The sequence below is a fragment of the Oryx dammah genome, unplaced genomic scaffold, assembly GCF_014754425.2.
Source record: "Oryx dammah isolate SB20612 unplaced genomic scaffold, SCBI_Odam_1.1 HiC_scaffold_21, whole genome shotgun sequence".
Lineage (NCBI taxonomy): Eukaryota > Metazoa > Chordata > Mammalia > Artiodactyla > Bovidae > Oryx > Oryx dammah.
The window spans coordinates 68,162,006-68,188,946 of NW_024070205.1; the positions used below are offsets into that span (position 1 = coordinate 68,162,006).

At 38.2% G+C, this 26,941-nt stretch overlaps 1 protein-coding gene across 2 annotated transcripts in view; it reads right to left on the minus strand.

The window, feature by feature from the left end:
• UCHL5 (ubiquitin C-terminal hydrolase L5) overlaps nucleotides 1–26,941 on the minus strand; it is a 47,706-nt gene that overhangs the window by 17,257 nt on the left and 3,508 nt on the right. For both annotated transcript variants that reach the window (XM_040262894.1, XM_040262893.1), the window contains exons 2-7: nucleotides 20,073–20,136; nucleotides 17,870–17,975; nucleotides 4,680–4,805; nucleotides 4,536–4,597; nucleotides 4,319–4,449; nucleotides 2,739–2,802 (exon numbers count right to left, since the gene is read on the minus strand). In XM_040262894.1, coding sequence (XP_040118828.1) covers nucleotides 2,739–2,802; nucleotides 4,319–4,449; nucleotides 4,536–4,597; nucleotides 4,680–4,805; nucleotides 17,870–17,975; nucleotides 20,073–20,136 — 553 coding nt within the window. The remainder of the gene's footprint in view (nucleotides 1–2,738; nucleotides 2,803–4,318; nucleotides 4,450–4,535; nucleotides 4,598–4,679; nucleotides 4,806–17,869; nucleotides 17,976–20,072; nucleotides 20,137–26,941) is intronic.

Here is a 26,941-nt window from a genome sequence, read left to right on the forward strand (position 1 = left end):
GAATAAAGTTAACAAATATAGTTAACCATATCTACAGGGTGAAAACACACTGAATAACTGAATTTATCAGCAGAAACCATGGAGACCAGAAGGGAGTGGCATAATATTTCTCAAATGCTGAAAAAAAAGACTATGAACTGGAGATAAAGTAAACTTCAGAGGAAAGAAAATTACTAGAGCAGGACAGCACTGTGTAATAGTAAAAATGTCAATCCACCAAAATGAAATAGTGATCATAAGTGTTCATGCACCAAACAACAGACCTGCAAAAATATATAAAGCTTTAAAAACTGATAAAACCAAAATTAGAAACAGGCAAATTCAAAACTGTCTCTATTTGCAAATGACCTAATTATCTATGTAGGAAATGCCAAGGAATTAATAAAAAGCTTCTAAAGCTGATGGGTGAGTTCAGCAAGGTTGAAGGATACAAGACAAAGAAAGAAAAGAAATTAAACTTTATTTCTATACACTAACAATGATCACATGGAAATTAAAAATTAAAATATAGTATCATTCGTTATCAGTCAAAAGAACATGATCTATTTGGGGTATAAATCTGAAAAATATGTATGGAATTAGTATGCTAAAAACCACAAAATGCTGATGAAAGAAATTAAAGAAGATCCAAGTAAATGGAAGATCATATCATGCTCACGGATTGGAAGAATCAGCTGAGTTAAAAAAAATACCAATTCTCCTAAAATTGATGTTTGACACGATTCCTATCAATAGCCCAACAAGAACTTTTGTGGATACAAAATGACACTATAATTTACATGGAGGGCAAAATAACTATAACAGCTAAAACAACTTTAAAGAAAAAGAATAAAGTTCAAGACTTATAATAAAGCTACAGCAATCAAGACTGTGAGGTACTTGCAGAGAGGAGAAAAACAAATCAGTAGAACAGAAGAGTGAACCCAGAAACAGACCCACACAAATGTGCCCAACTGGATTTTTTTTTTTTTACAAGGGTGCAGGAGCAGTTCAGTAAAGGATAGCCTTTTTTAACAAATGGTGCTAAACCAATTGAAAATATGAGGCAAAAAAATGAACCTTGACCTAACGACATCACACAAAAATTAACTCAAAATACATCACAGACTTGTATGTAAAATATTATCCTATAAACCCTTAAGGAGAAAAAGGGGAAAATCTTTGGGACCTAGGTCTAGACAAAGATTTCTTAGGTTGGACAACAAAAATACAAATTCATAGTGGGAGAAATTGACAAACTGAACTTGGCTGGAATGGAGAGCTTTTGCTCTGTGAAAGACCACAGTGGAAGGATGAGTCGATGGGACCAGGAGAGTCTGTTTTCACCCAAGTGTCTGAGGAAGGACTGGTGATATCAAGAGTATATAAAGAACCTCAAGGCTCAACAGTCAGAAAACAAACAATTCAATTACAAAATAAACAAAAGGCGTGATCTTCAACATTAGTTATCAGGGAAACGCAGATTAAAACCACAATGAAATATCACTACCCACCTATTAAAATGGCTAAGATAAAAAATTTTGACAAAACCAAATCCTAGCTAGCTTGTGGAGAAACTGGATCACTTATACTATGAAGGTGAAGTCGCTCAGTCGTGTCCGACTCTTTGCGACCCCGGGGATTGTAACCTACTAGACTTCTCCGTCCGTGGGATTCTCCAGGCAAGAATACTGGAGTGGATTGCCATTTCCTTCTCCAGGGGATCTTCCGACCCAGGGATCGAACCCAGGTCTCCCGCATTGGAGGCAGACGCTTTAACCTCTGAGCCACCAGGGAAGCCCAGTTCCCCTTATAGGTGGAAATGTAAAATAAAATAGTACAGCCACTCTGGAAGAGTTTGTCAATTTCTTTAAAAAAATTAAACATGCATTTACCATACAGCTAGGTATTATCTCAGAGAAACAAAAATTTATGTTCACATAAAAATATGTACACAAATGTTTACTGCAGCTTTATTCATAATAGCAAAAACCAGAAAATAATCCAGATGTCCTTTAATAGGTGAATGGGCAAAAAAAAAAAATAATAATAATAGACTATCCATACCATGGATAGTACTCATCTATAGAAAAGAAGGTACTATTGATAATACTAAATATCTTGGATGAATCTCCAAAGAATTACACTGGGTGAAAAAAGTCAATTCAAAAAGGTCACATATTTTATGATTTCATTTATGTAACACTCCTAAAGTGACAAAAATTATAGAACTAGGGATTAAGGATGGGGGGGTGGCAGAGCAGGGGTGTAGTGGCTGTAGCTATAAAAGGACATCATGAAGAACCACTGCAGTGATGGAATTATCCTGCATCTTGACTATATCAGCGTCAGTATCTGGCTGTGACACTGTACCACAGTTTTACAAGATGTTCCTCCCGAAGGGTAGAGGGTACACAGGATCTCTCTGAATTATTTGTATAACTTAATGTGAATCTATAATGATCTCAACAAAAAAATTAATTTCATAAAAAAGACAGTCCTAAAGCAATAAACGTCACAAAATAACTGCATAAAGTATCTACCTAAACAGAGATGTGCATGTTTAGCTCCTATAAAGAAAAGATAACTTATTATTATGTGGAATTTAGATATTTTTCTGTATGATTTCCTGAACATATTAATCCAATCCAAAGAAAAAGTTCGGTAAGTATTGCTAAAACAACAATAAAAAAAAGGCTTAAAGAAATGTTTAAAAATGAGGACATTCGTTATGCCAAAGAGATAAGATGAGCATTTACTTTTGTATCCTTTTTTCTATGACTGGCCTCACTGCACTGATCCAGTCATCTTGATTGCATGCACCTAGGAAGAAATGCAAAAGCATTTATATCAGATTTGACATCAATATTATTTCAAAAGTTTATTCAAAGTATCTTTTTATTAATTATTTTGGCAAATTCATTATAGTAAAAAACTTTTTAGCATAACTATGTTAAGCTTCAACCCTTACTTTCTCAGGAATGATTAGAGGGAAATGATAAGTTATCATAATTTGCATTGTCACATTGTGTCACTTAGCGGTGCTAGACAAATGTTTGAGAAAGTAATGAATTAGGGAATTATTTCATTAGAACTCTTGTCTCTGTGAGATAAGGATGACTGCCTTTCATTTTACAGATGATGAAACTGAGGGCTAAGAAATGCCCGCTCACGTTAGTGACAAAATAAGGATTCAATCCTTATCTGACTCCCCACCATCACAACTATAGAAAAACAAAAACAAAACTAAAATCCACACACAACGCAAAACTGATTTTACCCAGTTGTTTTAATCCTCCCTTTTTACCTATATTTTAGCATAGCCACCAGCTGTGTAGCAAAACTGGCCGTTCTGTTTTATAGTTTACGTCCTTTATAGCTGATGGATCCAATGAATAGAGAATGGCTGACCAGACAGATGCCAAGAGAAAAAATGCAGAGATCAGATCAACCCCCAACCAGAGAAAATCAACTTCTACATAATTAAAAGAACATTCTATTAATTTTTTTTAAGAAACATAGAAAAATAAATATTTTTAAACACGTAAATCTGCATTAGATGAACTACTGGTTCCAGGCATGGGTGTGGGCAGTAAGAATAGAATAAGCAAAATAAAACTGCAATTTTTTTTTTAACCTGGAAATATAAAGTTTTGCGAACAGCAAATAACATTAGATTTCATAAAAACAGGTGTTCACTGAACTTAAATCGAACTTTAAAAAGAGAAAAAGAAAACTTAATGAGGTAAAATATGGAGTTAAACTTGTGGGTCTGCTAGTTCATTACTAGAACAGAACCACCTCAGCCTCACTCAATAACCATTTATCATGAGCTCAAGGCTGGAGTTGGGGTGGGATCAGGACAAATCCACCCTTTGGCACAAAGGACAGCACGGTACTGCACTATTTAAATAGAAGCTTTGAAGAAAAACATTTCTATTGACTGTTGAACACTGAATTACAGAGATTCTGAAAGATTTAAATCCAAGGGAAAATATTTTAACACAGATGACAGGGATGGGATCGTATTTCTTATCAATGACAAGTTAAGTTCACTGAAGGAAGTTGTTTTTAAAAGTTAACTGAAAAATCAAAAATAAATTATGTAATCTAGGGACTAAAAACACTTTTCTCATAGGAAAAAATTAAAAGTCCCAATGAAACTACAGTAGTCAACATGTCCTCACTGCCTGTTACTTAGTTTCATAAAGGACTGAAGAGCTTAAGGACATCACCTCCTGTTTCAAAACCTACACAGCACTGGGACTGAAACAAAGGTGAACATCCAATCCTTTTTTCTTCATCAAAATTGAAATGCCAGGAACAGGAACTACATTACCTAAGTCAATCGGTCCTTCTCTTAATCCATCTAGTTCATACAGTCTCCCATTAACAGGAACATAACTGACAAAGTGAAAAGCATCTTCTTCTTTTGCTGCTGTCTTAGCATCAAATTCAAACATTTGCTGTCTACAGGGAACAGAAAAACAGTGAGAAACAAATAGGCAAAGATAAACCAGCAAATACTATATTTATTTAATATAAAGTCTTTTTACCTGGCAAAACTGTTGTGCACTTGTCGGATGACATCTGAATTACTCAGCGCCAAACCTTTCATCTGCAATAAGTTTTAAAAGTAGCCTATTAAAATAAGAACCATCACAAACAGGATATTTTAGGAATAATAAGATTGTACTCACAGCTGCATCAAAACTTTGTGAAAATTCTTTAAACTCTGATAATGTCTCTCCTAAATGGACATCTTGATGAGTACAGTTCAATAACACACTTACTATGGCTTGAGTAGCACAAGCATTATTAATTACCTATAAAATATAAAAGGAAAAATATTATCAATGTGTTTTAAAAAAACCCAGCTTTCAACTGGTGACACTGACCCCTAAAATATGAAAAAAAATAATAGCTTCCAAATTTTACTTAACATAGTATTAGCATAAACATCATAAACATGATTAATTTCTATTTTTAATCTATTTGCAGGAATTTTATGCAATTCTAGAGCTGAATCAAATAAATTAAATGAATTCATAGTATCAGTGAAAACTAATCTAGTTAAGAGTAACGAAACCAATCTTTCCTGGTCTAAAATATACCTGATAAAACCAAAACAGCCTATGCTTCCCTCCTATTCACTTCCTAATAAGCTTGTTTCTACCTTCAAATATTCAATCCAAATTTCAGAATCCAGTGCAAACTCTAACTTACCTGTGTAATTGTTAGAGAAATTATGCAACAATCTATACTAGTTTCTTCCCTCATTTGAATTCCTAAAAACAACAGCATATATGGCAGTATACTGTCCACATATTTTTCACTGCAATCTTTACAGCCCTAACCTCTAGCTATTAACTGTTTGTTTAACAAATTGTGAGGACCTTACATTCTACTGAGAGAAGAAAACATTTAGATAGCACTTATGTGCAAGTACTTTTCTAGGCTTCTTTTAATCCTGTCAGTCAACAACATAAGAAGAAGGAGTAATATTATTATCCTCATTTTACATTTGTGGAAGCTGAGGAACAAAAAGGTTAAGTAACTTGTCCCGAGGGCACAGAGCTAAGAGGTAGGTGATCTGGTGTGAAAAATCAGTCTACTTAGCCAACACTGGAGGCTGGCTCCATACACACTTGTGGTCTCTCCAACCAGATTATAACCCACTTATGGACAAGGGCTTCTGCCACACACCCTACAGCACCTACTCAGGGTTGAGATTACAGAGCTGGAAAGAGCCTCAGACCATCATTGCAAATGCCAGCTAGATTCACTGTAAAGTTAAACTTGATAAATTACTTTTAAAAATACAATGTATTCCTACTGCTGTATTTCATTACAACACTGTAATTAAAAACCATTTTCCAAAACGTTAATTCATTTATGATCTGACAATTTGATAAATTATTTCTATTTTGCCTGATTTCAAAATAAAATCCTTTAATCATCTTCCTTTATTAACTCTTACACTCCTACACTTTTTTTGTGGTCAGAGACTTGAAATCTTATAAATATCCATGGGTTCTTACACTTCACTTTTGACTGTAGTATGTTTAAGAAATTCCTTGATAAGCCTGCTTTTTCCATTTCTCCATTTCCAAGAGAACACCCTCTTACTCCCAACTCTCAAACACCACACTCTTGGAATTCCCCTTACAGTATTTTGTACTCAAAACTATCTTATGGTTGACAATTAGAGAAAAGTAACAATAGAGCTAGAATCCAATTAACATTGCCACTGACTTCTTTTCATATGTATTCTGATCTGAATCACACTTCTTTAGTAAATTTGGATGAAAATTTGTAATGATTAAAGGAGACATCATAAAGGTCATTAACTAAAACAAGACTTAGGGCTCTCTTATCTTGGGGCAAAATTATCTGGGGTTGGGTTGGTAGGAGTGAAGTCAACAGAAGTTAAAATTTATACTCACTCACACATTCTTCATTAAAGACATACCCTATACCTAATGCTACACTAGACACTGAGGCTACGGCGGAAAATACTAACAAACACTCCTATGATCTAAGAACTTCAAATCTGTTATCTATCACTTCAGAAATTTTTTTAAAGGATTAGTAAAGAACTCTATGCAAAATCATCAAACTGTATACACTAAATATGCAGCTTTTTGTATATCAGTTATATTTCAATAAAGTTGGGTTAAACAAAAAGAGACAGAAAGAAAATCATGTGGTTACTGATACTCCTCTTCTGGAGTTAATAAGGACTAAACAGTGTCCATGATTTATTACCAGCCTGTTTTGTGTTTGTGTGAAGAACAGTCATTATGTGTGTGCATGGGTATAAATATACCTCTTCAAGTTTTTAAATGAGTTTAGTGCCACCAAGTGGTAAGGCTATAAACAGCACATGAGTCTTACTCCTGGGGGAGATCTTCCAAGATCCTCAGGGGATGTGTCAAACATGCACAGTACCAACCCCGAAAAATAAAATGTTCTTTCCTATGCTAATGGGCTGGTAGCATCCACGAGGGGCAAAGGGATGCGTCACACCCCATGTGGGATGGAGGACAGCATGAGATTTCGTCACACTAGTCAGAACAGCACACAGTTTAAAACTCACGGTTTACTTCTGAAATTTTCCATTTAATATTTTCAGCTAGAGCTGACTGAAACCATGGAAAGTAAAACAGCAGATAAGGGGGGGGATACTGCACAGAAGTAGCAAAAAATTCTTTTTCAGACCCTAAGAAGTGCACAGCCATTCAGTTGTTCAAATATTTACTGAAACATCCACTGGGGGCCAGACACAGTGACAAATGCTGAACACACAGTGAACGTAAGAGATGCGGTCCTTGTCCTCATGAAACATGTAAAAATCACCTTATATACATCCTTTTGGAAGAACTTAAACTTATTTCAGAAAATAATTTCTGCAGTATAAATTATGTATACAGTCCCCAACTGCTTAAATCTTTAACTAGTCCTCAGTGTTCTACTAAAAGCTTTCTGACTTGTAACACACTTAAATAAAGCAGTAGAGTTTAACAACAGAAGGAAGGCTAGACCAGGAGGTCACAAGAAGGGTTGCCCCAGAACCTTAGGAATTTGATCTGAATTCCTTGAAGAGGCCATATATTCTCTAATTCATCTGAGCTCTTCCACTCTCTACCTCTTACACAAAATCCAATTCACACATTCATGCTGCCAACCTGATCCTGCAGCTACCTGACTTCACAACACAGAGGCTAGAGAACAACTTCTTATCCTGGTGTACAGAAAAGAACATGGCAGATGCCCAGAGAAATACATCTAAAACTGCTTGAAGTACTGCATTATAAACCACAGTCAATCTTCACTGAGTCATAGTTATAGGATAAATTAATAATGTTTTAATATTTATTAACAGACTTTATTTTCTTGGGCTCCAAAATTACTGATGGTAACTGCAGCCATGAAATTAAATGACGCTTATTCCTTGGAAGAAAAGCTATGACGAACCTAGACAGTGTATTAAAAAGCAGAGACAGGACTTCCAGTTCAAGATGGTGGTGTAGAAGAACACATACTCATCTCCTGCAAGAGCACCAAAATCACAACTAGCTGTTGAACAGCCATAGACAGGAGGACACTGGGATCTACCAAAGAGACACCCCACATCCAAAGACAAAGAAGAAGCTGCAGAGAGACAGCAGGAGGGGCACAATCATAATAAAATCAAATACCATTTCGAAAAAGTGGGTGACCCACAAAATAATCCCAAAGAAGTTCTCCCACTGTTGTGAAGGTTCTGAATCCCATGTCAGGCTTTCCAGCCTAGGAATCTGACAAAGGAACTGGGAATCCCCAGAGAATCTGACCTTGAAGGCCAGTAGGATTTGATTACAAGATTTTCACAGGCTAGGGGAAACAGAGACTCCAGTCTTGGAGGGCACAAACAAAACCTTGTGTGCACAAAGATTCAGAGGAAAGGAGCAGTGACTCCACGGGATACTGAACCAAAACTACCTGCTAGTGTTGAAGGGTCTCCTGTGGAGGTGTGGGTTGGCAAGGGCTCACCACAGGGAGGGGAGTACTGGCAGCAGCAATCTGGGAAGGTCCCCTTTGGCATAAACCCTCTTGGAGGTCACCATTAACCAGACCATAGAGCCTGCAGACCAGAGGGCTGGGTCGCCTCAGGCCAAAAAAACTACCAGGGAGGGAATCTACTTGGATTAAAGCTTACTGAGAGCAAGGCCCTGCCCACCAGAGCAAGAGCCAGTTTTTCCCACCACCAGTTTTAAGAGAGCACTGAAAGCACAGTAGAACCTAGAGAACAGAGAAGGGAATTCATTCTAGGAAGAGAAAAGGGTACAAAAAGGAACAAATTAAGACGAGATCTTTGATACAATAAGTATATTGGTCTGCCTGTATTAGTATGCTTGTAGACAAGAGTATGGGGTCATTAGTCATCTACTAAATCAGTATTGATAAGCAATTAGGAGCTTACCCTAGGAGTAAGATATTTTAAATAGGAAATAGCAGTAAAAACAGTGATTCAGAAAGGTTCGGTTTAATATAATTTACAGGAAGGACTGAAAATGGCTAAAAACAAACAAGATCCACTGGGTTGCTACCCTAATGCTGCTGGTGCTGCTGCTAAGTTGCTTCAGTCGTGTCCGACTCTGTGCAACACCACAGACAGCAGCCCACCAGGCTCCTCTGTCCACAAGGTTCTCCATGCAAGAATACTGGAGTGAGCTGCCATTTCCTTCTCCAACCCTAATGCTCGTGGTTGTTTAGTCACTAAGCCATCTCTGACTCTTTTGCAACCCCATGGACTGTAGCCTGCCAACCTCCTCTGTCCATGGGATTTCCCAGGCAAAATCACTGGAGTGGGTTGCCATTTTCTTCTCCAGGCAATCTTCCTGACCCAGAGATCAAACGTATATCTCCGGCATTGGCAGACAGATTTTATACCACTAAGACACCAGGGAAGCTCCACCTTAATGCTAGTATGAAATAATAAAGGGCAATAGGTTAATGGAGCAAACAAAACCAGGATCACCCAAATATGCAAGTCAGAACTCAAGGTGTCAGGTATACAACTAAAAATAAGATTAAAACAAAATAAGGGGATACGAATAACAACCATACAAAACAATTTTGTAAACTTAAACTAAAATGGAGAAATTAAAAAAAAAAAATCTTACCAGAACTAAGTCAAGAAAAAATAAGTAGCCCAAATAAGTCTTTCAACTAGTACATGGCTACAGTAGTTAAAAATACATTCACAAAGAAAATACCAGGCACAGATGATTTCATAGGCCAATTCTATCAAAATTTGAAGAAACAGACCATTAAATTTTATGCAAATTCTTCAGGACAATTACAAAAAAGAAGAAATTTCAACCCAATTCATGAAATAAGCACAGCTCTAATACTAAAACTAGCCAAAGTCATTACAAGAAAGGAAAATTAAGGCCCATTTCATTAAAAAATATAGATGTTAAAAAAAACCTCTAAACAAATTCAACAGTGCATAAAAAGAGAATGTATCATGACCAACTGGGTTTATCTTAGATATGAAAGAATGATTTAGAATTAGAAAAATGCATAAACGTAACTAATCATATTAACCTATTAAGAGGGAAATAAAAATGATCATGTTAATAGATGCAGAAAAGCATTTGAAAAAACTTAGTCCTTCCATAATAAAGACACTTACTAAATTAAAAGAATGTCCTTACCCGAAAAAGAATATTAAGGGAAAAAAAATCTGAAATGGGAAATGGTAAAAGCATTCCCTCTAAAATCACAATGATTTTATTGGAGGTTTAAACCAGGCAATAAGATGGGAAAAATAAACTAGAGACACAGGGATTCAAAATAACGAAATAAAACTGGTATTATTTGATGTAGTAATTTAGATAGAAACACTTCTCTCAAACCAACAAATAACAAAGATAACAGAGTTGAGGAAGATGGCTAAATATTAAGACATAAAAATTAATTATTTTATACTAGCAGCAAACATCTAGAAAATGCAATTGAAGAAAAGATGATTTATAACAGAGATATTAAGGAATTAAAATAACTCTAACAAAAAATGTAAAATACCTTTATCAAGGTCTTTTATGCAACATATTAAAGATAATAAAAGCTTAAAAGCACATCTAAAAGTAAATAAATAAAAGTAGGTCTAAATAGAGAAACAAAAAAATAAATAAATAAATAGAGAAACATATTATGTTTGTGACTTAATATCATGAAGATATAAATTCTCCCCAAGTTGATATATATATATTCAATGTTATTTGAGTCAAAATTCCAATAGAAGTTTTCTTACAGTTTGATAAGATGATTGAAATTTATATGAAGAGCACAGGGTCAAGAATAGGAAGGATATTTCCAAAAAAGAGCAGGTAGGGGAAACATGACCTATTAGATATAAGAACTTATAAAGAAGTGAAAAGAATTAAGTCAGGGTGGTATTGGCAGAGACAAAGTGATCAGTACAACTCAGGAAACACACACACACGTATGGAACACATATACAACAGGGGTGGCATGTCAGGTAAGTAAGGAAATATGGACGTTCAAAACAAGGGTGATCCAGGTGGGAAAAAGGTAAAATTGAAACTCTACCTCACATGATATACCAAAATCCAATTCCTGATGAAATATGGACATAGATATCAAAAATTAAAACTTAAATGCATAGGTAAATATCTTTCATAACTTCATATAGATAACAATTTATTAAACAAGATACAAAAGGCACAGGCTCTAAAACACAAATTTCCATGATCAAAAAACACCCATAAAAAGTAAAACAATAAAGTACCAATTTGGAGAAGCAGTATCATGAATATATAAACAATGCCTATAAATAAAAAAGAAAAGTACATTAATCCTACAGAAAAGTAACTTAAGACTTTCACAGAAGAAACACATATGCCACTAGGCATCAAGACCCTTTCAACAAGATTAGTGACCAGGGAGATGTAAACTCAGACCACGAAGAAGTACCATTTTAGAATGAGCTGGCTGGCAAAAATCAAAGAGGTCTAACAATAACCGCATATTGGAGTACGTGGCTACACAGTAACTCAGATATTGCTAGTACAGGTATAAACTGGAGCCTCTACTTCAGAAAGCACTTTGATATTTCCTCCTTAAGTTATACATTTACCTGTCAGATGAAGCAGTATGGTACTTCTGGTTACACATCAGGAGATAAAATAGATGTACAAAAGTAAGTAGAGCTGCACAGTCCAGAGTGATGCAAATGAAAACTAAAACACTAATTTATGAAAAGAAAACAATTATTTAAGCTTCCTAGGTGGCTCTGTGGTAAGAGTCTCCCTGCCAATGCAGGAGCCACTGGTTCCATCCCTGGATCAGGAAGATCCCCTGGAGGAGGAAATGGAAACCCACTCCAGTATTCTTCTCTGGGAAATCCCATGGACAGAGGAGCCTCGTGGGCTACACAGTCCATGGGGTCACAAAAGAGTCGGACAGGACTTAGTGACTAAACAACAGCAAACAACTGCTTATTCTTCATGCATGTTCATGAAATCACTATTGTACACCATGCAAAATAAGTGGGATAAACCTTAATATAAAATTAATCTAAAAAAGTCAGTCCCCCGTAACTAATGAATACACAGAACATGATACTTTTTATAAAGTTAAAATTGTATACATACGCAGCCGTTTCAGGATTAGAAAAACTACAGAAAGTAGAAAGCAAGGAAATGAGATACAGAATTCAACATGCAGGTTACTCAGATGAAGGGACGGAGGATGAAAGCCATGTGGGGGGACACAGGGAATGACAGATGGTAGGTTTACTTGGGCAGGTTTACTAGGGTGAGTTCTAAGGTGCTTACTGGTTATAAAGCAACCACATGAGTAAAGGAGGGCAGGAATGTATGTCATCAATCAGGGATAATAGTAATTCCATTTCGCGTACTGGAAGGTCAATTTTTTAAAAAGGAGAAAAGCAAAGCACAGGCATCATCGACTGATATGCTCTCTTCCTTAGTCACTGCCCCCCACAAGGCTTCCCTGGTGGCTCAGATGGTAAAGTGCCTGCCTGCAAAGCGGGAGACCCAGGTTCAATCCCTGGGTCAGGAAGATCCTCTGGAGAAGGAAATGGCAATCCACTCCAGCACTCTTGCCTGGAAAATCCCATGGACGGAGGAGCCTGATAGGCTACAGTCCATGGGGTCGCAAAGCGTCAGACACAACTGAACAACTTTACTTAGTCACTCCCAATCGTTACACATTAAAGGTGCTAGTTACTTTATCTCTTGAGTGATACTCAAATCTGTTCACATCTATCCCTACTAGGAGTGTTACCTACTCTGGCATGGACTTCTACAGAAGTCTATTAACTGCTATGTCATCTCATACCCTATACCCCTCCTTCCTCAAACACATTCCCCACACTGGAGCCAAAGTGATCTCTTCTAAATGAAAATCTAATCATATCACCCTTCTTAAAACACCTCAGTAACCTTCTACTGCTCTTAGGATACAGACAAAGGGCTCAAGCATGATCCGCCTCTGTCGGCACCTTGGCAGGAAGCGGGGAGTCAGTCTCTAATATCCACTTTCTCCCTCTTCCAGAACAAAGGACTCACATACATCTGGGTCCACATTCACCTGGAATGAAGACAGCTCCCCAGTCTCCTCTGCCACTAAGTAGTCATATGACTGAGTTCTAGCCAAAGAGAAGAAAGCAGGCAGCACAGGCAAATTGTAGAAAACATCCGTCAAAAAGGAGGGTGCTGTCCTCTCCTACCGTCAACGATGTGGAATTGAGAAGAAAGAGCTGAAATTCCAACTATCTTCTCGGACCAAGAAGTAACTCTGGAATAGAAAGCACGTACAACGGAACAAAGCAAAAGAGGCTGCCACCCTGCTGGCTTTGACAGTGGATGGGAAAGAGAAAAACCTGTCTTTCTCATAAACCGTTGTTTCTCTACAGTTGGTCAGACTAAACCCTGACTCATGTGCTGCTTGTATTTCTTGCCACCCTGCCCATGTTCTCTCTAGTCCAGCTGCACTGGCCTTCTTCCAGTACACGCTACCAGCCCTACTCCTTTCTATCATACAGCTGTAGTAATCTGGGATGAGCCTCAACTTCCTTCCCCCACTTAATACCTACTTAACCTTTAGATTTCAGCTGAATTGTCACTTACTCAGGGACGCTTTCTCAGATCTCCCTGAAAGGTCAGTCCCATTTTCATGTGAGTAGTGAAGAATTTAGCCTCGCCCTAAGAGAGGCCTGGCCTTGGCCCTTGGCTCCTGGGAGGTAATCTCTAAGCTCAGGAAGAGCCATGCCTGGTAAAAGCGTCTGTGTTCACCTGGGGGCTGGGCACCACACAGTCAGTCTCACAATGTGACTTGGGTGGGTTCTGGATCAACCGCTCAGCCTTCATGTGGCTGGAGACTGAGGGCCAATAAAAACTGGATCCCAGGAATCAGCTGAGATGGCCTGAATACTGCGCACTTTGTCACAATCACCGCCAGTGAAGTTGGTGCCGTCTGTGACTCCCCTGGGAGAAGACAACCAGAAGCAGTGTACAGAGAACGCTCCTGGCCTCTGACCCATGTGTCTCTTCACATGGCTGAGTTTAATCTGTCCTCTCACTGTAATAAAGTCATCATGTGACTAAAACATAGTTTATTACACAGCTTATGGGAAGGTCTATGACTCTAACAAACTACAGAACCTGAGGATGGGTTTGGGGACTCCCCAAACTTACAAGTGTCAGAAGGGAAGGTGGACTGAAGACCCAAAACCCTGCAGTTAGTGTCCAAAGTGAGTGTACTCTTAATAGATTATTTTCAAACTTCACAAGGTGGTTCACTCCATGCAGCATTTATTTCCACTATAGTTTTTCATTTCACTGCTTAACCAATCTCCTCCACTAAACTCTAAACACCTTCAAGGGCAGGGATCCTGACCATTGCTTGTCTCTCAAGCACCTGTCACAGTGTCTGGCACATTGCAGACACACAACCGATCTTTCCTGAAAGACTGAACAGGCGGAGTCACACACACACCCAATACCACCACAGCATGACCTTAACAATACATCAAACAGACCTCAGCTTTCCATCAGTGAAACAGCAGTGAGACAACAATGTTTTGCAGAGAAGCATTACCAAAAAGATCATTCTTGGATCCTTAAACACAAATAATCATTATCAGAAGACAATTTCTTTTCTCAATATTTTGTTAATCAATGACCCACACACCTGCATACTTCCAATTACAGCATAAGATTAGTGTAAGACAGGCAGTAACATTCTCTAAATTGATGTGATTCCATACGGAAATAACAAAAATGTTCTTAAAAATTAGAAAAATCACCTGAAGGATGAAACTGTCTGTTCCCTACTTCTTCTGTACTATCTAGAATATGACACACTATGATTATAATTATATTATTATAATTATTGTAGTACAATGTTACTTATATAAATATAAAATATTACAACTCATAAATGGATTATTTGCATTACATGAGAAGAATCTCAAAATGTTCACCCTTAAGAAGTGAGTTAAAAATTACAGGACACTTATACTAAGAAGGACGACAGAGGATGAGATGGTTGGATGGCATCACCGACTCAATGGACGTGAGTTTGGGTAAACTCCAGGAGTTGGTGATGGACAGGGAAGCCTAGCGTGTTGCAGTCCATGGGGTGGCAAAGAGTCGGACACGACTGAGCAACTGAACTGAGTGATCTGTGCTTTTAAAAGAAGTGGCGGTGTGGCATGGGATGGACTTCAACGTAGCAGTGCCTTGGCGTGCACCCAGCTCTGCCACTGACTAGCCACATAACTTGGGCAAGGTTCTTAATCTCTCTGGGACTCAGTTTCCACATCTGTGAAATAATGAGGAAGTTGTAAAACCACATAGGGTTGTTGTGAGGATCAGTTACTACAAGTAAATTAATAATAAAAAATAAGATATATGTAAGTACCTAATAAACCTTCCATATGTTATCTAATACTGTTATGTGCACTGAAATGGAACAAAATCAAATTTTAAGTGAAAAAAGAAGCAAAATATTTTGCACAACAGTCAAACTTCAGTTAAAAAAATGATAATAAGAATGTGTCAACAGATGGATAGAAAATGTGGGAGGTAGTACAGCATGTGAAACCACAAACCTGGGCTTTAGACCTGGGTTTGAATTCTGGATCCACCATGTACTAGTTGTGGGACCTCAGCCAAGTAAATTTTTCTAGGCCTCAATTTCTTCATCTGTGAAATGAGGATAACAACCTCACAGGGCTGCTGCAAGGATTAAATAAATAATATAGTCTAAAGCACAATATCTGGCACACAACAGGAATGGTAAATATTGGGTTCCATTGGTACTGTTATCCTGACAGTAATAAATGAGACATGCCTGTCTTACCCACCATTATACCCCTAGTATCTAAAATAAATCCAGCACAAAGCAAGTGCTCAACAACTATTTGATGATTAATGAATGAGTCAAACTGTTGGGAGGGGTTAGTAGACACAGGTGTATATTCACTCATCATGACATTTCTGTAACTTAAGTACTTTAACTACAAAATGATAAAATAATGTTTTTCTAATCCTTTAAGTAAACCAAGAAAATTCTAATTTCTCTAAAAACACTCTGTTCTTAAAAGTTGGGAGGAAAACAAAGAAGTAATAAAAGAAGAAGAAAAAGAAAAACAAATTACAAAGTGGAATAGGAAACGTTTGGTTAAAAGGGCAGTAATGAGAATTAACAGTTTTATTGTTTCCACCTTTCTAAAGGTTTAACAGTTTATCTTAATCTTTTGAGTCTTAGAAAGCAGTGCTATTTTCAAACAAATGCAATCATCTTTAACTTAGATTTTATATATTAATCAAGCCTCTTTCAGCATTCTCTTTTCCAGCTTTTCCAAACAATGGACTCTAAAATACGTAGGCATCTAATAATGTTGCTTAAATGTTTATTGTATACATTAGAACTGCAGTTCTCAAAATGGGATACCTGGACCCCTGGGAACTCCTAAGACCATTTGCAAGGGATCTGTGAGCTCGAAATTGTCTCCATAATAAGTTCAGGACAGTCTTTGGTTTTCCCCTGCTTTCATATTTGCACTGCAGCACAAAAGCAATCGTGGGTAACACTGCTGCTATTTTATTAACATACTTAGGCAGTGGCACTAAATTCTTTCACTGACACATAGGTATAGTTCTAAAAACTAGCAAAACAAAAACCAGTTTTTACTGAAGAACGTCTTTGATAAAGCAGTAAAAATTATTTTAATTTCATTTTGACCACAGGGTATAATTCTTTAATATTTGCTGAGTGAAACAGGAAATACAAATACAACACTTCTACTATAAACCAAAATATGCCAGTCAATTCCAGGAAAGGCACCCTTGCTACTGTTTGAACTGTCAGCTAAGTTTTCTCCAGGAACATAATTTTTACTTGAAAGGACATATGGCAGATAAATACAGTTGTTCAGACTGTATCTGGCAGATATTTCTTGAAATGTGTGAATTGAGTCTGTCACTTCAAGGAAAACACCTGATAATATTTGGTATCCTTGATAAAATTTGAACTTTCAAGTGAAAATTAGAATTTTATAAGACTTAGATCCACCTCTGTGAGTTTAAAAGTTTCATGATACTTAACAGTTTTCCTGATGATACAGATGATGATATTAATAAATGTGACTTGTTATAATGTGTATAATCATATGTACAAACATTTACAAAATCAAAATCAGTTGGTAAATTTTCAAAATGACCAACACACAATGTTATCAGATGCTGCATGAGTAAAAGATCCTTTTGAAGAGCAAGATAAACCTAAGAATTTTAATAAAACGAAGTACAAAGTTTACTAATATGAGTTCCGATTTCACATTGCAACCAATCTTTAGAAGAGGAACATTTCTGGACTTTTGATATCAAAGAATATCCATAATTTCCTGGAAAAGAAATGAACATACTCCTTCCTCCTCAACTATATACATGTATGAGACTAAATTTTCTTCATATATTTCACATGAAAACAAGACAAAACAAAAATATTGCAACAGACTGAATAAAGCTGATAGGAGAAGCCAGCTGTGTCCTATTAACCCAGACATTAAAGAGGTTTACAAAAATGTAAAGCAATGCAGTCTTTTCACCACTCTTTTGCTTTGGTAAATATACATATGTTTTATTTAAAGAATGTTATCATATCTAAATGATAATAATAAAATTCAAATAAAGAAGATCTTTGGGGAATCTCAATAATTTTAAGAATGTTAAGGAATCCTAAGACCAAGAAACTTGAGAACTGTTACACTAGAGACACACAGGTGGAAAAGAATCCTGTTTATAAAAAGCATTGCTCTTGAGACTTCAGTGTCCAAGGACCATACCTGCTTGGCAAAAAAGATTGTGTCCAGTCTGGAGTCCTGAACCACAGAGCCTGCTGGTTCTTCTCCTGGTTGCCACTTGAAAAGAAAAATCAACCCATGAACTGGCCTACAAAATAAAATACAAATTAGTGACACCAAACCCGGCTTCCTATACGTGCTATGCTTAGTCACTCAGTCATGTCCAATTCTTTGTGACCCCATAGACTGTAGCCTGCCAGGTTCCTCTGTCCATGGGGATTCTCCAGGCAAGAATCCTGGAGTGGGTTGCCATGCCCTCCTCCAGGGGATCTTCCCAACCCAGGGATCAAACCCAGGTCTCCTGCACTGCAGGAAGATTCTTTACTTCCTATAAAACGTTGTCAATATATTAAGTTTTAGTCACTTACTTAAGAAATAACAGTGCAAATGAAGTAAACGTGAGAAAATTTTTTACGATTTCTATTGCTACTCATCAGAGAAGGGAATGGCAACCCACTCCAGTACTCTTGCCTGGAAAATCCCGTGGACGGAGGAGCCTGATAGGCTGCAGTCCATGGGGTTGCTAAGAGTCAGACATGACTGAGCGACTTCACTTTCACTTTTCACTTTCATGCATTGGAGAAGGAAATGGCAACCCACTCCAGTGTTCTTGCCTGGAGAATCCCAGGGACAAGGGAGCCTGGTGGGCTGCCGTCTATGGGGTCGCACAGAGTCAGACACGACTGAAGCGACTTAGCAGCAGCAGCGTTGCTACTCATAGTTACTAGAATGTTGCCCAAGATAAGGCTAACAAAACTTAAAATTACATCAATTAAAATGGAATTATAATGAAAGGTATATTCTTAAACCTGTGGATTATTCAGTTCTACCATTTATCACCCTCACTTAAAAACAGAACGAACACAGCAAAACTAGAAGTTGTTAGCCCTAGAGTGAATTCCAATATACAGGAACAAAGTTCACGTAGGATGCTTACAGATAAATCAGCTGATGGCTTATATACTGCAAACTATGTAATTACTGGATGGATGCTGCATCTCACACACTTCCCTACAATGGCTGTTACCACTGAACAATTAAATCACCACATGAGGAGTCTCTCCAGTCTTTCACCACTACCTTCCACACAACAAATTCTTTCCTATTCAGCAAAGACAGGTTAAATGACACACTTTTAATTAATCTTCCCTGATCATCCTCTTACTCCATCCAAAATGACTGTTCCTTTTGCGGGGAAGGAGAAAATGGGGGGAGGGGTCGTTAAACTATTTCCTTACTAAAGATATTAAAAGCATATCCCTAGAGTCCCTATTCCAGGACTCTAAGAATGCTTCCCACATCGAAAACTCTTCTAGCCTTCCATGTGTAATACAGGGTTGGTGCTTGTGGACACAGAGGTTTCAGGGTTAGGGAGAGACTCAGACAAGTGACTCCAGTCAGAAGGATGGGGTAAGAGGAAGGTACTTCCAGGAATCAACATTTGGAATCTGAACTGAAACCTCCCCAGGAGGCAATGTAATAATGTAGGGGAAAAAAGTTCTGAATTATTATCAATATATTGGGTTAGCCAAATACATTATCTATTAAATACAGTTTTGTAGACTGACCTATTATTCACGTGTTTTGTGTTTGTGTTAAAATGTGTTCCACGTTCTAACACTATTGATCTATAAAGTGAATGTTGTTAAAAAAAAAAAAAAAAGTTGACCAATCAGTACTTTGTTGATATGGAATTACACAGACCTAGTTTTGAATCCCTTGTGAATTACTTACCTATAAGCATTGGATTCTTGGTTATAAATGGGAATATCGACCTTTTTTTGTTTTTGAAAGTCACTCAGTCATGTCCGATTCTTTGCGACCCCATGGACTACACAGTCCGTGGAATTCCCCAGGCCAGAATACTGGAGTGGGTAGCCTTTCCCTTCTCCAGGGGATCTTCCCAACCCAGGAATTGAACCCAGGTCTCTCACATTGCAGGAGGATTCTTTACCAGCTGAGCCACAAGGGAAGCCCAAGAATACTGGAGTGGGTAGCCTATCCCTTCTCTAGGGGATCTTCCTGACCCAGGAATCAAACCGAGGTCTCCTGCATGGCAGGCGGAGTCTTTACCAGCTGAGTTATGAGGGAAGCCCCTTACACAGTTGAAAAAAATAAAGGAGATAAGGGGCTTAAGTTCGCTTAAGTATAGACATATTTTTAACATAATTTAAAATATACTTACTTTAATTTTTCAAAATTCTCAGGCTCTAAACTCCATATTTCTTCTACTTGGGCGCCTCGGCAACCTGAAATAAGAAATTATTTCTTCAGAAGACAAAACAACGCATTTTCCCCTTCACCATTAAATAAAATACCAACAGAAAGAAATGCACATTTAGGGGCAATATGACATGACAAATTAAAATGGCAAAACTGATCAAGTTCACAGTCAAATCCTAACCCTTTCTTTACTATTTTCTAATTATTTACAAAGGGAGTATATTAAAAACTTTCCCCATTTATTTTCACTGAAGCACCACCCATGACTGTCCCTTCTAAGTCTCTCTCTATCTCTGGCTCCTCTTCATCCACCCTCTTCACTCAGCTGCTAAGTTCCACAATTCTGCCCATGGCTCTCTTTCTTCCTTATTGTCCACTTGATCCATAAAGTGGTAATAAGTAACTACCACTTAACAGCGACTTTCAGATCACGTATTCAGTCCTGATCCCTTTCCAAAATTCCAATATATACATTTTAAAATATAAATTACTATACAAATTAAATTAAAATTTTATACTATACAAATTAAAATTTTAATTTAATGTCAACTACATCAGAGTCCCTCAGTGGTTCTCAACCAAGATAATCCCCCTCTCCCTCACGAACGTTTCAAATCTCAAGACATTTTTACTGCCACTATTGTCACTTGTTGGGGGGGGCAGCAACTAGTAGGTAGAAGCCAGAGATACTGAACATCCTACAATGCACAGGATAGCACCCAAAAACAAATAATTACCTGGCCCAAAGTGTCAAAACAAAATGAACTATCAAACCCAAAGTGTCTAATCCCAACAAGGCAAGAGAACCAAGGTGGAGAATCCAGCTCTAGTAGTTCATATCGTGGTAATGTTAAAACATGGCCTCCAAATTGCCAGGGTCTGAACCCTGCCTCGACTACCAGTGATTTTTTCGCTCCCCATACTCATAGAGCTGTTGTGAGGAATAAAGGAGATTACTTATTATCTCGTAAGATAATTTATTATGAATGACATACATTCAATACAGTGCCTTCACAAACTTTATGGAGAAGGAAATGGCAACCCACTCCAGTATTCCTGCCTGGAGAATTCCGTGGACAGAGGAGCCTGGTGGGTTTACAGTCCATGGGGTCACAGTCAGACATGACTGAGTAACTAACACTTTCACACACTTTTAGGGTTCACTAAATGTCAAGTAGTAGTATTATCATGAGAAAAAAAACAAAACCAAAAAAACAGTCATATTTACCAGTAACTTCAATGGGTAAAGTGCTTTAAATGGATTTTCTCTAACTCCTACAAAACAAGTATTATGTGAAAGAGGCTTAGGGATAGTAGGTGTCTTCTCTAAATTCACTACAACTAACATATGCCAAAAAATTAATTAATTCATGCCTGGTTCCAAAGTCTGGGCATTTTTCTAATACTCCAGATTATTTTCCAGTCAGAGATGGAGAAGCCTTTAGACCAACTGCAAAAATGAGTGGTTTAAAAAAAAAAAAAATTGGACCAAAGACCAACCAACTCTGTGACTTTGAGCATTTATACCATTTACTACCACAGTTTGCTCTGCTCAGCAAATATCTATTAGCACCCACTCAGGTATTAAAGTTACAGGTACGAGCAGAGTTACTATGTTATTTGTGCGTTGTAGTCACTCTATTGTGTCCAACTCTTTGTGACCCCATGGACTGTAGCCCACTAGGCTCCTCTGTCCACAGGGATTCTCCAGGCAAGATTATTGGAGTGGGTGGCCTATACTTTCTCAGGGGACCTTCCTGACCCCAGAATCAAACCGGGGTCTCATGAATTGCAGGTGGACTCTTTACCAGCTGAGCTACCAAGGTAGCCCTATGCTATTTGTAGTAGAGGAGAACTAGAAACAACCCACATGTGTATAACAGGTTTCTAGATGTCCACATAATTAAGCTGGGGGAAAAAAAACCTTATGAAACTGAACCTATAATTACACGAGTAACAAGAAAAGGCACAAAAGGGCACTGATGCAACTGTTAACACTGGTTATGCTATTGTAAATCTACCATAAAAAGACCAAACATTAAAACATTGCACATATCACACAAAAACACAACGACAAAGTCACTGAATTAAGAGTCCCAAAATCTTTTGTAAAGGTATAATTTCAAGTGGTGGCACTGTTTAAATAACCTTATGTTTGACACATATACATCTTTGTAAAACGAAAACACAGTACTCAACTTGATGTATAAAGAGATAGATGTTTCTAATCTAATATTGCCAATATCCACTGGACCATGAAAAAAGCAATAGAGTTCCAGAAAAACATCTATTTCTGCTTTATTGACTATGCCAAAGCCTTTGACTGTGTGGATCACAATAAACTGTGGAAAATTCTGAAAGAGATGGGAATACCAGACCACCTGACCTGCCTCTTGAGAAACCTGTATGCAGGTCAGGAAGCAACAGTTAGAACTGGACATGGAACAACACACTGGTTCCAAATAGGAAAAGGAGTACATCAAGGCTGCATATTGTCACCCTGCTTATTTAAGTTCTATGCACAGAACATCATAAGAAACGCTGGGCTGGAAGAAGCACAAGCTGGAATCAAGATTGCCGGGAGAAATATCAATAACCTCAGTTATGCAGGTGACACCACCCTTATGGCAGAAAGTGAAGAGGAACTAAAAAGCCTCTTGATGAAAGTGAAAGAGGAGAGTGAAAAAGTTGGCTTAAAGCTCAACATTCAGAAAATGAAGATCATGGCATCTGGTCCCATCACTTCATGGGAAATAGATGGGGAAACAGTGGAAACAGTGTCAGACTTTATTTTGGGGGGCTCCAAAATCACTGCAGATGGTGACTGCAGCCATGAAATTAAAAGACGCTTATTCCTTGGAAGGAAAGTTATGACCAACCTGGATAGCATATTCAAAAGCAGACATTACTTTGCCGAAAAATGTCTGTCTAGTCAAGGCTATGGTTTTTCCTGTGGTCATGTATGGATGTGAGAGTTGTACTGTGAAGAAGGCTGAGCACCAAAGATTTGATGCTTTTGAACTGTGTTGTTGGAGAAGACTCTTGAGAGTCCTTTGGTCTGCAAGGAGATCCAACCAGTCCATTCTGAAGGAGATCAGTCCTAGGTGTTCTTTGGAAGGAGTGATGCTAAAGCTCAAACTCCAGTATTGGCCACCTCACGCGAAGAGTTGACTCGCTGGAAAAGACCCTGATGCTGGGAGGGATTGGGGTCAGGAGGAGAAGGGGACGACAGAGGATGAGATGGCTGGATGGCATCACCGACTCGATGGACGTGAGTCTGAGTGAACTCCGGGAGTTGGTGATGGACAGGGAGGCCTGGCGTGCTGCAGTTCATGGGGTCGCAATGAGTCGGACATGACTGAGCGACTGAACTGAACTGAATAATCGCCTTGTGAAAAAGTATAAGTGTTAGTTGCTCAGTCGTGTCCAACTCTTTGAATCCCCATAGACTGTAGCCCAAAGGCTCCTCTGTCCATTAAATTCTCCTGGTAAGAATACTGCAGTGGGTTTCCATTCCCTTCGCCAGGGATCTTCCCAAGTCAGAGATAGAACCTGGGTCTCCTGCATTGCAGGTAGATTCTTTACCATCTGAGCCACCAGGGAAGCCCAATAATCTCTTTATGTACATTCAATTTAAAATCATGCAGGTTATAATGGAAATAAAAATAATCAATGATTCAAGAGGCCTGGGTTGTAATCCTAGCAATGCCTTTAAGAAAATGTCTTTAAGCCTCACTTTCCTCAAGTTTAAAATGAGAATACCACCTGCTTCATCTAATCCACAAAATTCTCTAGTGAGGTATACATTCTCAAATATCAAGCACAAAGTATCACCATGCTGACTTCTCTAATATTTATTAAGTAAAATGTTGAGTGGGAGTTGAGCTTTAAAAAGTTAATGAATTGCTGGTATTTAAAAAATACATTCAGCACTCTGTATCCATAGGTTCTGTATGCATGATTCAACCAAACACAGGTTGAAAATATATGCCAAGCATGGTATTAGATCCTAACAAGGCCAGAAAATAATAAAATACTTTAACAATATTTAAAAACTTCAACCTGGGGCTTTCCCAACCACTGGCTCAGCAGTGAAGAATCCACCTGCAAGTGCAGGAGATGCAAGAGACCCAGGTTCGATCCCCAGGTCGGGAAGACCCCCTGGAGAAGGAAATGGCAAACCACTCCAGTAGTCCCGCCTGAACAATCCCACGGACAGAGAAGCCTGGTGGGGTACAGTCCATGGGGTGGCAAAGAGTGGGACACAATGAGCATACACAGACACATACAAGAACTTCAACCTAGTAGGAAACAAATATATATGACTCAAAGACTATGCAGGCTGCATAGTTTGCATATGAAAGGTACATGGGCTGCGTTCTGCAAGTTAAGAGGTAGCAGACTACTACTGCAGGTCAGAAAAAAACTTTAAAGAACAGCTAACCTGGGCCTTAAATAGGATAACCAAATAATTTGCCATTCAAACCAGAATACCACTTTTATTGAATTGATTTTACTTAATAAAACATTAAATAAATTTTTAACTAAATTAATTCATTAAACTGTTTAAAAATATTTACATATTGACAAACACATTTATACTATAGTGCTGGTGGCTCCATAAAAGAGCTCTATTGAGAAACTAATTCTAAAAATAATTTTCTTAACAACACACCTGGAGTCTTTTTCCCCAAGAAAAATACTCTGGGTAAGCACTCCCAAACTGTTGTGTGTGCTCAGTTGTGTGTGCTCAGTTGTGTCTCTTTGTGACCACATGAACTGTAGCCTGCCAGGCTTCACTGTCCAAGGGATTTCTCAGGCAAGAATACTGGAGTGGGTTGCCATTTCCTACTTCAAGGCTTCTTCCCGACCCAGGGATTGAACCAGAATCTCTTGTGTTGCCTGAATTAGCAGGTGGATTCTTTAACACTAAGCCACTATCAGTGACTTAAATTTAACTGACTGCTAGGAATGGTATCTTTCAACAAACAGCTTGGACACATTGATTGCCAAACCCCATGACCGTAAACAGCTCCACCAGAAGCAGCAGGCATGGCGCCAGCTTATGCACCTCCCAGAAAAAACAGCCCCAGATATCTTTCCCAACCCCAATATCTTTTTCAGTTATTACACAGCACAGACAAATGCCATTCAACTGGTGATGTGACAAAATAGGAAAAACTATATGGTCAACTCTTAGGCAATCTCTCCAAAAAGGACTAAACTCAGTTATTAAAAATGAACAAGGAGCCCTAAGTTGGAGGCACTATTAACGTATACTCCTGGTAGCTCAGCTGGTAAAGAATCCACCTGCAATGCAGGAGACCCTGGTTCGATTCCTGGGTCAGGAAGATCTGCTGGAGAAGGGATAGGCTGCTACTCCAGTACTGTGTCCTGGAGAATTCCGCAGACTGTACGGTCCATGGGGTCGTGAAGAGTAGGACACAACTGAGCAGCTTCCACTCATAAGAAGGTGCCTTTTTGGAGGTCCCAAAGATTGGAATCAACACTCACTTCAAGTGTACCTCATGCACACTCAACTGTTCTTTTAGTTCTTGTGTAAATGCCAGGCATTAACTCACCTCTCTCCCTCCCCACAATAACAGACGTGTACCTCATGAGTGTTTGAAATAGACATCCATGTAAAGGAGACACCACACTGGCCCTGAATACCTCAGATATGCCTCAACTCATGGGCCAGAGTTGTAGATGATGGAATTGTTTTAGACATCTTCCCTGCAGACCAAGGTAGGGTCTGTGCAATCACTAATACATACTGTTATGCCTGATTTAATGCCTTAAGCCTTAAGGCCAATACAAAAACTTGAGAAAGTCACCTGGCTTCCTAACATAAACATCCCAAGGGATAAACAGATTTGATACCAGTCCTGCAGGTCCAGTCAGATTAATCAGAGTAGCTGAAGGAATGGCATATTTGGTCTAATAAAAAAGGATCGATTGTATTGGGAGACAATTCTCAATCAGTTTCTACTGTTACTGTTTGTCTTCTGAGAGAAATTGCGAGGTTCGCTCAGAACTGTCTTTTCAAGAATGTCAAAATAGTAAACAGACTTGAAGATCAGGGATAGTATCCCCCTGTGTGGGGCAGAGAGAAGACAGATCTGCTGTCTATATCATCATCTCCCTAGAGTCAAAGGTTGAGCAAGTTTTCAAGCAGACTCTAAAGCTGAGGCTCCCAAAGGTCAGGGGTTCCTCAGCTCTGACAGAAACTCGTGCTGTGGCGTTACCTTCACTCCTATGGACTCAAGGATAAGAACAACAATGCAAACATGAATCTCCTGCTGACTACCGTGCCATGAGTAATACTATTATTTACCTCTATAGTTGAAGCTGTCTACCAGCATCTATAAAATAGTGGCAGGCTCATTTGCTGGCTGGCAAGTAGGCTAAAACCTAACACTGTAATTCTTAACAGATGTTGGATTTTTGTCCAGTGTCTTTTGCAATTATTGAGATAATCTAATCGTATGGTTTTTCTTATTTAATACGGTGAATTACATTGAATCCCAAATGTTAAACCAACCCTGAATTCCTGGGATAAACCCCTCTCACTCATGACATACTGTCTATTTAATATATTATTGGATTTGATTTGCTGATATTTTGGTTAGAATGTTTGTGTCTATGTTGACAATAGATATGAGTCTTCAGTTTCCTTTTCTTACAATGTCTTTGTCTGGTTTGTGTGTTAAAATTAATGCTGACCATCATAAAATGAGATGAGGAGTACGTCTTCTCCAACGTCTCTGGAGAAGCCTGTGGAGAAATGGTATTACTTATTCCTTAAATATTTGCAAGAATTTACTAGTG